The sequence below is a fragment of the Poromitra crassiceps genome (genome assembly GCF_964638095.1).
Source record: "Poromitra crassiceps genome assembly, chromosome: 20".
NCBI classification, from domain to species: Eukaryota; Metazoa; Chordata; class Actinopteri; order Beryciformes; family Melamphaidae; genus Poromitra; species Poromitra crassiceps.
Window position 1 is genome coordinate 8759060 of NC_139637.1, and position 13258 is coordinate 8772317.

Genomic DNA, 13258 nt, shown 5'->3' on the forward strand with positions numbered 1-13258 from the left:
TACTAATGTTGGTTTTAACATTTCAGAAACAGCCTGAGATGAGGTGACGTTGGGTGTCTGCTGGAAAAAACCCACAGTAGTATGAAGAACTGATAAGTTTCAAGCAAATGTAGACAGGAACTATATTTACACAATGTTGTCTTGTCCTGATATGTGAATCTCTGAGACTTAACAGGAAAATGGGGGGAGAACTTGGAATAATCTAAATGCTAATTTTCTTACAGGGGACTGTAGGCTGAGAGGTTATGTCATGTAAAACTCTGAGATGAAACCCTAACATTGCTTTTGCAGCCAGGAAAACCATTATTCCATTCCGGAATTGTAACTAATTTGATCTTTTACTTTAGGTCGGTGATCATATAAAGAAACTCATAAGACAACAGAATTTTGGTACTAATATTTTCCTTTCACAGAAAAGAAGTTAAAAAGAATTGGAAGTCATGCTGATCAAAGGCTTTTATTGCAGCAAGCGTGATTGAAATGCTAATTTGGAGACAGAGAAGAGCCGTCTGTCTGTCATTGTAAACAGGGGTAAGATAACCTTTCTTTCAGGTTAACTGAGGAACAAACTAAGTTAAAGCACTTGGAGGACGTGAACTTCACATGGGGTAAAATCCAACTACATTAAAGTGTATTGTTTAATTGATATTCAGTCTAATATAATATTTCGTCATATAAGGAATTGGAAAATATAGGTAGGGTTTTATCATTAACACTAGCTGATGTGCAGGGCAACATAGATAATATTGAATAGTTACTGTTGATATCATGTGTCGTTCTGGTTGCAGATGGAGAAAATAATTTTGCTTTTAAAGCGGTAAAGTGTCATCAATAATAATATAAATTGATTAAGGGGAAGATAATTCAATGATGTCGTATCATTTAATGTGCTCTGGCAAATCAACATCCTGAGCAGAAATCACTCTTATTTAGAAAAATGTACCTTAGAGTAACTGTGAGAGGAATCTTAACAGAAAGATGTTCCATTATTTGTGATTGCAATGACTAACTATATTTGTCTGCTTAAATCCGTTACAGAAGAGGAGTGGAGTAGAAAGGTGGAGAAAGCGTCCTGATTCAAATGATACAGAGAAAGATGTTAAAATGAATTTCTGGGAAAATACAAACTCTAAATTTCAGATTTACTTTGCTTTAGGAAAAATTGTCATTTTACTTAGAGAATGGAAAAGCTTTCATTCATTCATTTAGCTAGAGTTTTAAAAGGAGCAGAGGGGACTTTGTTGCCTAAATGGCATGTTTATATGCAAATGAACTGAATGGCTCATTCACTGCCTGAGAAACTAAGAGAAATCTTTTTCTGAACAAACATTTAGAATAACATTATAAAGTTAATTTAATTTGCAGACATTTACTACTTTCCAAATCTATCTAGTCTGATAAGTAGTCTCAAAATTTAAAAATATACAAGCCATGTGTCTCGCAAGAAATCAAGAGGGAGTGAAATTTGCACTTAATAGAAGTGTGATTATAGTGATAAGGTGCAAACAGACAATAGTTGACTGGGAGACAACAGCTGGAGGGCTGCTGAGCCAGGGGGCTTGACAAAACAAAAGAATAATCAAGGAGTTGTTTATACAGAGAAGGTACTTTCTCAAAGCCATAAATAGGTTAACTGCGTCCAGCAGGAACAACTGCAATCTTCTGTACCATAGATTGAAAGTATCGTAGGTTAAAAGTAGTCTATTATAACGTTTATATTACAAATGATCAGAGGAAGGTACAATAAAAGAAATATTAGAAGTCATGTCGGATGAATGTCATAATAGGCGCTAGATGAATAAGTGATTGGAAGCATGGTAAGTGGAAAAGTACTTATCATATTACATTTGAACATGAAATTAAAGCTACAGCCTAAGTATGAAATATAGATATGTTAACAGCGAAATTATAAATGAAATAATAAACTTACAAAGATATGAAATGGGTTCTTATTCAATAATATCTGTGTATAGAATTTCTATTTGCAGAATGAAGAGAGTGAAACTCTAGATATGGATCTGTAGGAGTTTCAAAGGGGGGATTATAGAAGATATGATTTATAGAAGATATGATATGATTTATTTTATTTCATTGTGATTTGTTGCAAGAAAATATTGTTGCAGATTGGAGAGACTGGTGATACAGGGAAATGAATGGTCAGAGGGAGGTATTCTGACTTAAGACTGCTGACTCGACTTGTTGACTTGAAATGAGCTCATGTAAATATGTACAATAATTATGAAAATGTTTGTTGGGTGAGGCAAACTTTAAATTCAAGTGTGTTTGGGGGCATGTGGTGATGACAAACTAATCACTAACTAATTAACATACTAATCATGTAATTACTGGGCCTTTGAATTGTGCATGAAAATAGTTGTGTTGTGGGAAACCTTTATATTTGAAACAGATTGATATGGAAGAGACGGAGATCAAGCGGGATCAGGTTTCAGCGGCTGATTGACTAAATGGATGGGGATTTTGGCAATATGTGAACATTTGGTTAAAATAGCGATAGATGGAATATATCTGAAATGTAGAAATTGATATGGAGGTACTGGGAAAAGTAATAAACTATTAGCATAGTATTTGGTTAATGCATGAATCCAAATTCAATTGTAATACGGAAATTAAATTGAGATATTGCCAACTCTCCCATACCAAAGTCCATATGAATCAGGCAAGTTGATTTAATAAGTTGAGTACAAAGTGACACAATTGTATAATGTTTCTTGTTGCATAAATATTCATTTATTTGGAAATGAAGTTTGAATGTTAGTGTTTTATTTGAATGAGAAAATGTGTTATCTAAAATGGCGTATCAGTGTACAGGGTGATTTTATAGCCCATATGATGTTGGAGCAAGGCATTTTCACAATGGGATTTAATTTAAAAGACAAATGATGTGGAACTTAAGGAAAAAGGGGGTCTGATCTGACTACACAGAAATTAAGCTTTTGTGGGGTTAGATCTCAAATGAAAGCTCATTTGATCAAATAACCATAATAATAACATCCAATTGGACCATAAGGACTGCGTACAAAATTATGGAAAAATAAAATAGGCAAAATAAAACCCTGTATAGATCATAGAAGTCAATCAGATTGTAATTCAACATTGATATTTGGTTTGGTTGTATTGCAGAAATGCGGACTAAGATGGCGGAATGACATCTATAGAGTGCTATTGAAGAAATGGAGGAAGAAGACCTGTGGACAAAAATGGAAAATAAGCAGGTGTATCGCTATTTACTACTAAAAGTACATTTAGCCTTTTCAACCAAAGATCGTTAAGGGGGAAAGATAAAGGGTCAGTGTGGGAGGTTCTGATGGTACAATGATTCATCCTACAAGTTAAGTTATCCAAATTAAATAGTCAATACTATTTAGAGTTCATCCCAAATTAATTTGAATATAACCAGAGTTCCTGAAATCCCCTGAATATATCTTTTGTGTTACTAGCTAAAATAAATAATCGTCTATGTAGAAGTATGTGGCATTGTTGATTTCCACATGTAAGGGGTTATGTTATATAGAGTGAAAAATGTTAAAAACATATTGATATAGAATAGAATACCACACTCAGATTATATGTCATTCACAGAGAGGAGACGGTGAACGAAGAGGGAAGATCGGAAGACCGGAGCAGAGGGGATGACAACGACTTGGAACATGGATTCAAGACTCCAAGCATGTCAACATATAGGAATATGAATGAATGGGAATAAACAGGATGTGAGGGTTGGGATGGATGATTGCGAGTATGAATGAAGCGTCTAAGGGAGAGTGCAGATGCTGAGGCGGAGCCAATGGAAAAGCCATGATGACATCATTTGAATAGTGTCTGAATTCTTAAATATCTGTTATAAATAAATGATAGAGCACACTTGTATAGGATGGAGCCAATGGAGACGACAAGATGACATCAATCACGTCAAATATTTGAACTGCTAATGAAATTATGTTGTATTGTATGTACTTTGTATATAATGTTGAAAAGTGAAGTGTATGATTGTAGTGCAATGTTTCATATGTTATAAGTCATGTATAGTGTCTAAGCTTAGCAATGATAGCATGCTATAGTTGTAATGAGATCCAACAACTTTAAACTGGTAGATTAGGCCAATCTATCAGAAGTATATTATGTAAATAACTTGGATTAGTAAGGAGTAAATCATTACATGGAATGATATAGCAGTAAGGCACATTTCAAATACAGGCTTCATTAAGTGATGTCCCAAAAGCAAAGAGAGGGGGTCGCAGAGGACTTCTCTAGACTGTACACAGACAGAGTTTATAATCTGCATGTATTTGAAATATTTATAAGCCACCGCATTCTAAAGAGAGGAGTACACAGTTGGATTCGGAATATGGCAAAGTAAAGTGTACCGTACTTCTTTTAACAAGAATGTATATATCAGCATGGGATGATGAATACAACTAAGAGTAAGTTGAAATGCAATATAACAACTTCTAAATAAAATAGTTTTACTGTTAATAAGTAAAAAGAGGAGGGAAACTGTAGAGAGAATTTAGATGTTGTTATACCCCCTCCTAGCGTAGGGGGCGCTGTGCATAAAGCTACTCTTTGTTGTGGGACTTCAGAAGAAGTCTATAAAAGGAAGTGGTTAACAGGAAGAGGGGGTCATTCCCCAGGAGCAGGAGAGAGAGGGGGGTGAACCACAGTGTCTGTGTGAGACTTTGTTTTGTAAATAAACCTTTTGTAATACTTTTACCTTCTAGTTGCATTGGTTTTCTAAACTTAGAGTTATAGTCCTCACCACACCGCCCTCAAACCCCAGCAGTGGCTGTGAAGTGGCACAGACTCATTTGTGTAGTATGCGAAGCGCAGCGATTCAACGTCTGTTGACAACAGACTGTTATAAGACCAGAGTAGTTGTTTTGTAATTCAGTAGCTGCAGTAAAATGTGTTGTACATTTACACACCATAAATATGGAGTCTAGGTCTGTTGGAAGCTCCTGGACAGACTGACCACTGGGAACCTCTGACCTCTCCTGGTGGACTCTGGAGAACACATGAAGTATTAGGTCATATAATGTCACACACGCACACACACACACGCACACACACACACACACACACACACACACAGTGAAATCCACTGTAAATTAGGGATGCACGATATGGATTTTTTTCAGCCGATACGATAACCGATAAATATCTGCTTCTCCTGGCCGATAACGGATACAATAACCGATAATTATTTCACATCTTTGTATTTAAAGAAATAAGTTCTTAACCTGTATTTTATACACACCTGGGGTGACAAAAGACAGATGTGTTGAGCAAAGATGGATGACTTAAAAGACTATTCCATAGCTCTGACCTAACCAAATCTAACTGACATCACTACTGTGAACACAAAACAAAGAACACTTCTGATATAATATATATATGATTGTTTTAGTAAGTAAAGTATCACTCAATTAAACAATACAAAAAAATAAAGGCTTTTATTGAACTGAACCGCTTAGTCTGCAGATAAAACACAATGACAAAAGGCAGCCTAGTAATTTAGACTTTTATTGTCATGTTACTGATCTGTTTGAATTTTGCATTGGGGCCAGTTCTATTGAAGTGAATGGGGAAGACATGGAAAGATTAAAGATGAAAGAAAAGACACTATGTGATGTTGACAGATTTTTTTAATGTAATGTGTGTGTTTGTTTTCCTTATTATTGGTCTCCAAACAGATGATGGCTCTGTCCAGTTCTGCATATAGCTCAACTCAAAAGTCCCTATTTGGTTTATAGTGGGACTCCTGGTTAGCTTAATAATGTTAGTGGATTGGATTTTGGAGTTCATACTCCCAGAGCTGGAGTAAACCATATAGAATCATCTTTACCTGAAATGAAACGTCCAGGGATTGTGTGTTTTAAGTGCTTTGAATACGGGGATGTTTTGCAAAATAATGGCATTTTAAACATGCGATACAAAGATGCGATTAATCGCAATTAACTATAGTTAATCGCAAGATTAATCGCGATTAAGAAAAGTAATCGTTTGACAGCCCTAGTTGTTATCATCTGAAACTGTGGAACAGCCACACTGCCGGCAGCCATGTTTGGCTCTAGTGCGCCTGGCACCAGGTGCAGCTGTGACGTCACGAGCTCATGCAAAATGGCCATATTGGATGATAATGTATCGGCCCGTTAAATATCGTGCATTCCTACTGTAAATGCTGCTATGATTATTGGATGTGATGTTTTGAGAGAAGAAACTAAATCAACAGAGTATCATGACTTCTTTCCTCTGTTCAGTAGAATCAAATAAACTCATCTGTTTTCAGTTCTTACCTTTGCTCAGTAGGCTGCTGTCCATCTTTGATATCAGGAGGATGACCCATAGACCAGTCACTCTTCATGGACACACAGCTGGGTACAGGGGAGTCTGCTCTCTCCTGCTGGATCCTGCTAAGGATTGATAAAACAAGGTGGTGGCAGTGAACATGTTAGAGAAGCAGGGTTTTGACCAGTAGGTTGCCAGTTTGAATCCCAGTAACAACTTTGAAAGTCAGGGTGAATATGTAACTCTTTCTCCACCCTGTGAAACTACCAACAACTAGACCTTGAGCAAAGATCTCAACCCCCAGACTGTTCTGGTAGCTGCGCAGTCACCAACAGCAGAAGGCTGTTGTTATACTGAGCAGCTCTGGTATGAATATGTAACTATGGATGTGAGGCAGAGCAATGCTGTAAAAGAAAATATGTTAAGCAAAACCCTTCTGGAATCTGGATAGTTAATTGTAATAAAAGAAGAAACTAAATCAACAGAGTATCATGACTTCTTTCCTCTGTTAGAATCAAATAAACTCATCTGTTTTCAGTTCTTACCTTTGCTCAGTAGACTGCTGTCCATCTTTGAAACTAATAGGATGATTCATAGAAAAGTCACTCTTCATGGACACACAGCTGGGTACAGGGGAGTCTGCTCTCTTCTGCTGGATCCTGCTAAGGATTGATCAAACAGGGTGGTGGCAGTAAACATGTTAGAGAAGCAGGGTTTTGACCAGTAGGTTGCCAATTTGAATCCCAGTACCAACTTTCAAAGTCAGAGTGAATGATTCTTTCTCCACCCTGTGCAACTACCACCACTCGATCTTGAGCAAAGATCTCAACCCCCAGACGGATCTGGTAGCTGCTCAGTGACCACTAGGGGGCTAGCTCAGGGTTTGACCAAGGGGCATGCCCACCACCTTTCCCCTGAAGATGCGGAAGTCTTTGTTTAAGCTGTAATTCCTCGAATGGCCACTTGAGGCAGGACTCAGAAGTCCTGTCGTTCCTGTTAAAATGCCCCAACAGTAATTAAACATCTTTACAGCCTGGACCGAAACACGGTTTTGGTCTACATAGCTAATTTCACCTTTTCATAACAACTGTAGGGGGGTCAATTTTTGCATAACTCAGCCGTTTACATTTAATAAAGGTTTAAAGTTATGCATAATTAAGGGCGTGGCCCGGTTGAGTGACAGGCGGCCATACTGCCACTGGATAGTGCTTTATGGTTAGTTGTTGTCTGAGCTCTGGTCGTGTTTGTGGTGTTGCAGTCTTTTTGTCCATTTGATCCTGCAGCTGTAGCCTTGTCTCCTGCATACAAAACCATTGTCTGACACATTTTACTCTCATCTGTTTTGGAGTCTGGTCCGTCTGATTATGCCAGCGAGCTAATCCAGCTCACGAAGCAGAGACGCAGACCGCACTGACCGGCTGCACTCCTGTGTTAGTTAGCGATAATAACAATACGACGTCCAGTCGGATATTTTCAAAATAAAACGATTCTGCACAAGTATAAAGCAAACTACAGTATAAAGACAAAGCTGTTGTGAAATGTCTATTTTATCCTCTTTTTTTATTTTCTTATGTCATCCTCATCATTTTATGTGAAGCACTTTGAACTGCATCTGTGTATGAAATGTGCTATACAAATAAACTTGACTTGACTTGACTATGTCTGTTCAGTAGAATCAAATAATAAACTTGTCTGTTTTCAGTTCTTACCTTTGCTCAGTAGGCTGCTGTCCATCTTTGATATCAGGAGGATGAGCCATAGACCAGTCACTCTCCATGGACACACAGCTGGGTACAGGGGAGTCTGCTCTCTTCTGCTGGATCCTGCTAACGATTGATCAAACAGGGTGGTTGCAGTGAACATGTTAGAGAAGCAGGGTTTTGACCAGTAGGTTGCCGGTTTGAATCCCAGTAACAACTTTGAAAGTCAGGGTGAATATGTAACTCTTTCTCCACCCTGTGAAACTACCAACAATTAGACCTTGAGCAAAGATCTCAACCCCCAGACTGTTCTGGTAGCTGCTCAGTGACCAACAGCAGAAGGCTGTTGTTGTACTGAGCAGCTCTGGTATGAATATATGTAACTATGGATGTGAGACAGAGCAATGCTGCAAAAGAAAATATGTTAACTCATTGAGTGCCATGGACGAGTATGTTAGTCAATTGGTTTAGTAACGTAGAGTGCCAAGGACGAGTATGTTCGGCAATTGCGTTTTTTGACGGTGGGACGTGCATCAAAGCTAGATCCATCTCCTGTGAAAGTATGGTGGCTGTTGAATGTGTAAAACCTATTTTAGGGACCCATTAGGTGGAGACAGTGCTCTCCAGATTAGAGAAAGGCGAGGAAAAAAGAGAGAAGAAGTCATGTGGAAATGGAAATCGCATCGATATGCATGAAGCATATACGTTAGCTGTGCCTGTGAACAGCAGTCATCTGCTGCCACAATTGAGCCCCATCCGTGTCCGCTGCGATAGCCCCTCCATATGATTTAGTTGCCGACACCAGTGTCTTTCTGAAAAGTTACATTATTCTCAGCTGGGAGCCGGCGACACGCTGTAAAAAAGTGGGGTGCAGCGGACTTTTCAGTGCAGAGCAAACTCAGAGCAAACCGCTGCAGAGCCCCAGAACACTCCTCCCACCACGGAGGAGGAGGAGGAGGGGGGTGGGGCACGCAGGGCACTACAGCATTCAAACATTGACAGTACACACAGACCCAGGCAGCAGCAGGCTCGATGCACAGAGAGCAAACAAGCTAGAATAGGCTATCTGATGCCCACCAGCAGTAAATCAAGACCAGCAAGAAGGTGTAGGGTCTGCGCACGCAGGGGCCAGCGCTGCTGGTTGCAGCTAAAAAATATTATTTGGCCAAACAAAATTCCTTTGTTTTCACTCTTTTATTGAAGGAAATTATTTTTGAGGTGTCATTACATCAGAAAATATTAGTTTCAGAGTCAATGATGTGCTTGAAATGCTTCCTTTCACAAAAGGCTGAATATCTCAGATTCTAAATTGAAATGTGTCTTTTTGCTCAAAACAACCTATCTTCTCCGGCTCATAAGTAAAGAACGGAAAATGGTATCAATAAACTTTTTTGCAGATGATAGAAGAGAGTCTCAGCGTTCTTTGTGCGTGTTCGGTGTTTACATAGTAATATCACACAATATTCTGTGGGCCTCGAGAAATCACTGAAAACGCTCTGAAACTGGCACTCTCCAAAAGTGGCTGGCACTCAATGAGTTAAAGTCCCTGGAAACCAAAATCCACAAAAACGTTCTAACTATGTTATTTAGGGTCTTATGTTAGTAATTGTGTGCCTCAGAAATTATTATACATTACTTTCAACCCAAAGCCTTAAAATCGACACTTTTCTACAAGATTCTACAAGGTACTTCCTCATTGAAGAGAGCAGTGCGCGAGGTGCTAAAATGCAGGAGCTTATGACGTCATAAGCTCTATATAACCTTTGTACACGCGCGCAACCCGCCCGTCCGTTCTTTGCCCCCACAGCGCTCGCTCAGTGTCTGTCTGTCTCCCTCCCACTCTGTGTGCTGTGTGTCGAGCACTATGCTGCTCTCTCTCTCTCTCTCTCTCTCTCTCTCTCTCTCTCTCTCTCTCTCTCTCTCTCTCTCTCTCTCTCTCTCTCTCTCTCTCTCTCTCTCTCTCTCTCTCTCAGCATAGCGCTCTACACACAGCCTGGTGACGCGAGGTTACTCACACACACACACACACACAGTAGCGCTGTGCACTCGCAGAGCAGATATCTCTTCCTCTCAGTACGCTATGCGCGGAGCAACGCGCGAACACACACACACACACACACACCCCATCTATCTCTATCAGAGGTCTCCTCCGAGAGAGAGAGGGAGAGAGGGAAATTTCCCTGCTGCAGACGGGACACGCCCACACAGTCCGCGGGAGAAAATACACTCTAAAAACTAATTGATTCTCATGACTTTTGCCATGACTGTCAAACCTAAATTTATATACTTTGCGACGTACATCATCGTTCAAATTTGGCTGATGGCTTATTAACATAGGGTCCTGTGATGTGATGAACTCAAAATGCTAAATAATAAAGAAATATTTCTGGTTTCCAGGGACTTTAAGCAAAACCCTTCTGGAATCTGGATAGTTAATTGTAATAAAAGAATAAACTAAATCAACAGAGTATGATGACTTCTTTCCTCTGTTAGAATCAAATAAACTTATCTGTTTTCAGTTCTTACCTTTGCTCAGTAGGCTGCTGTCCATCTTTGAAACTAATAGGATGATTCATAGAAAAGTCACTCTTCATGGACACACAGCTGGGTACAGGGGAGTCTGCTCTCTTCTGCTGGATCCTGCTAAGGATTGATCAAACAGGGTGGTGGCAGTAAACATGTTAGAGAAGCAGGGTTTTGACCAGTAGGTTGCCAGTTTGAATCCCAGTACCAACTTTCAAAGTCAGAGTGAATGATTCTTTCTCCACCCTGTGCAACTACCACCACTCGACCTTGAGCAAAGATCTCAACCCCCAGACGGATCTGGTAGCTGCTCAGTGACCACCAGGGGGCTAGCTCAGGGTTTGACCAAAGGGCAAGCCCACCACCTTTCCCCTGAAGATGCGGAAGTCTTTGTTTAAACTGTAATTCCTCGAATGGCCACTTGAGGCAGGACTCAGAAGTCCCGTCGTTCCTGTTAAAATGCCCCAACAGTAATTAAACATCTTTACAGCCTGGACCGAAACACGGTTTTGGTCTATATAGCTAATTTCACCTTTTCATAACAACTGTAGGGGGGTGAATTTTTGCATAACTCAGCCGTTTACATTTAATAAAGGTTTAAAGTTATGCATAATTAAGGGTGTGGCCCGGTTGAGTGACATGCGGCCGTACTGCCACTGCATAGTATTTTATCGTTAGTTGTTGTCTGAGCTCTGGTCGTGTTTGTGGTGTTGCAGTCTTTTTGTCCATTTGATCCTGCAGCTGTAGCCTTGTCTCCTGCATACAAAACCATTGTCTGACACATTTTAATCTCATCTGTTTTGGAATCTGGTCCGTCTGGTTATGCCAGCGAGCTAATCCAGCTCACGAAGCAGAGACGCAGACCGCACCGACCGGCTGCACTCCTGTGTTAGTTAGCGATAATAACAATATGACGCCCAGTAGGATATTTTCAAAATAAAACGATTCTGCACAAGTATAAAGCACACAGAAGCCATTGAAAACGTTTTATTTTGCTATTTCCCTCCCTTTCTGTGTGTGCATGATGCGGGGGGAGAGATTGACAGCACGCTGTGGCACACACACTCAGTCATATCGTGAGCAGTGTGAATCTGTTTTTGACAACTTGGAAGTCAGTGCCAGACAGCGCCCGGCACACCCCCCCCCCCTCACACCCCAATTTAAAAAACTCAACAGATCTACACGAATCACACAAATGATCTATTTTGGATTAAAAACTGCGAATTTTGCCGAAAGGTGACAAGTTGCACCCCTGCTTACCTTTGCTCAGTAGGCTGCTGTCCATCTTTGAAATTCCTAGGATGAGTCATAGACCAGTCACTCTTCATGGACACACAGCTGGGTACAGGGGAGTCTGCTCTCTCCTGCTGGACTGGCCTTCAACACAACAGAGACAGACAGAGCTTTGACTCAGGATAATGAAGGGTTAAATGATGTCACTGCTGAGATGTAATGATGTCACTGCAATGATGTCACTGCTAAGCTGTAATGATGTCACTGCTAAGCTGTAATGGTGTCACTGCTGAGCTGTAATGATGTCACTGCTAAGCTGTAATGATGTCACTGCTAAGCTGTAATGATGTCACTGCTAAGCTGTAATGATGTCAGTGCTGAGCTGTAATGATGTCACTGCTGAGCTGAAATATTGTCACTGCTAAGCTGTAATGATGTCAGTGCTGAGCTGTAATGATGTCACTGCTGAGCTGTAATGATGTCACTGCTGAGCTGTAATGATGTCAGTGCTGAGCTGTAATGATGTCACTGCTAAGCTGTAATGATGTCACTGCTAAGCTGTAATGATGTCACTGTTGAGATGTAATGATGTCACTGCTGAGCTGTAATGATGTCATTGTTGAGATGTAATGATGTCACTGCTGAGCTGTAATGATGTCACTGCTGTGCTGTAATGATGTCACTGCTGAGCTGTAATGATGTCACTGCTGAGCTATAATGATGTCAGTGCTGAGCTGTAATGATGTCACTGCTGAGCTGTAATGATGTCACTGCTGAGCTGTAATGATGTCACTGCTGAGCTGTAATGATGTCACTGCTGAGCTGTAATGATGTCACTGCTGTGCTGTAATGATGTCACTGCTGAGCTGTAATGATGTCACTGCTGAGCTATAATGATGTCAGTGCTGAGCTGTAATGATGTCAGTGCTGAGCTGTAATGATGTCACTGCTGTGCTGTAATGATGTCACTGCTGAGCTGTGAGATAGAGAACAGTTATCTCATCTTACCTCTTAGCTTTGGTCCGGCTGTCATGTTCCTCAGACAGAGAGAGCCCCTCCTCTCTCTCCTCACACTGACTCATAGTGGAGCCAACAACACCTTCACACAAACACACCAACATGCTGTTAGCTGCACTCAGTCATTACTACAAGCTGTTATTACAGGATACATTTACAAAAACATACACAGCTAACTTCAGCTAGTTAATTTCATTGGTAAAATAGCTGTTGAATTCAACATATTGCTATAATCAGAGCGAAATATAAACAATATAAACACATATTGCATAATTGCACCTCAAATTAGGTCAAAAAACACTTTGATGATGTCAACTCAGACAAACTGTCATGCCCAGGCCACGGTGTGGCCTGCTCTGCATGCTGAGTGACATTTTCCGGAGGAGATTAACTCAGTGGACTTTATGTTTATAATAGAGAAATTAGTTATGTTTATCTGCTATGTCCAGAGATAATATGAGTTCTGTTTATTCCTTGTG

The 13258-nt window shown here is 40.2% G+C and overlaps 1 protein-coding gene across 1 annotated transcript in view; it reads right to left on the minus strand.

Annotated features, from left to right (window-relative positions):
* Nucleotides 1-11814, minus strand: part of LOC310794836 (NLR family CARD domain-containing protein 3-like) — a gene marked incomplete at both ends in the record, with an annotated part of 42494 nt that extends 30680 nt beyond the window's left edge. The window contains one exon of the mRNA XM_083656889.1: nt 11790-11814. Within this exon, the coding sequence (XP_083513015.1) occupies nt 11790-11814 (25 nt within the window). The remainder of the gene's footprint in view (nt 1-11789) is intronic.
* Between the last annotated feature and the right edge of the window lie 1444 nt (nt 11815-13258).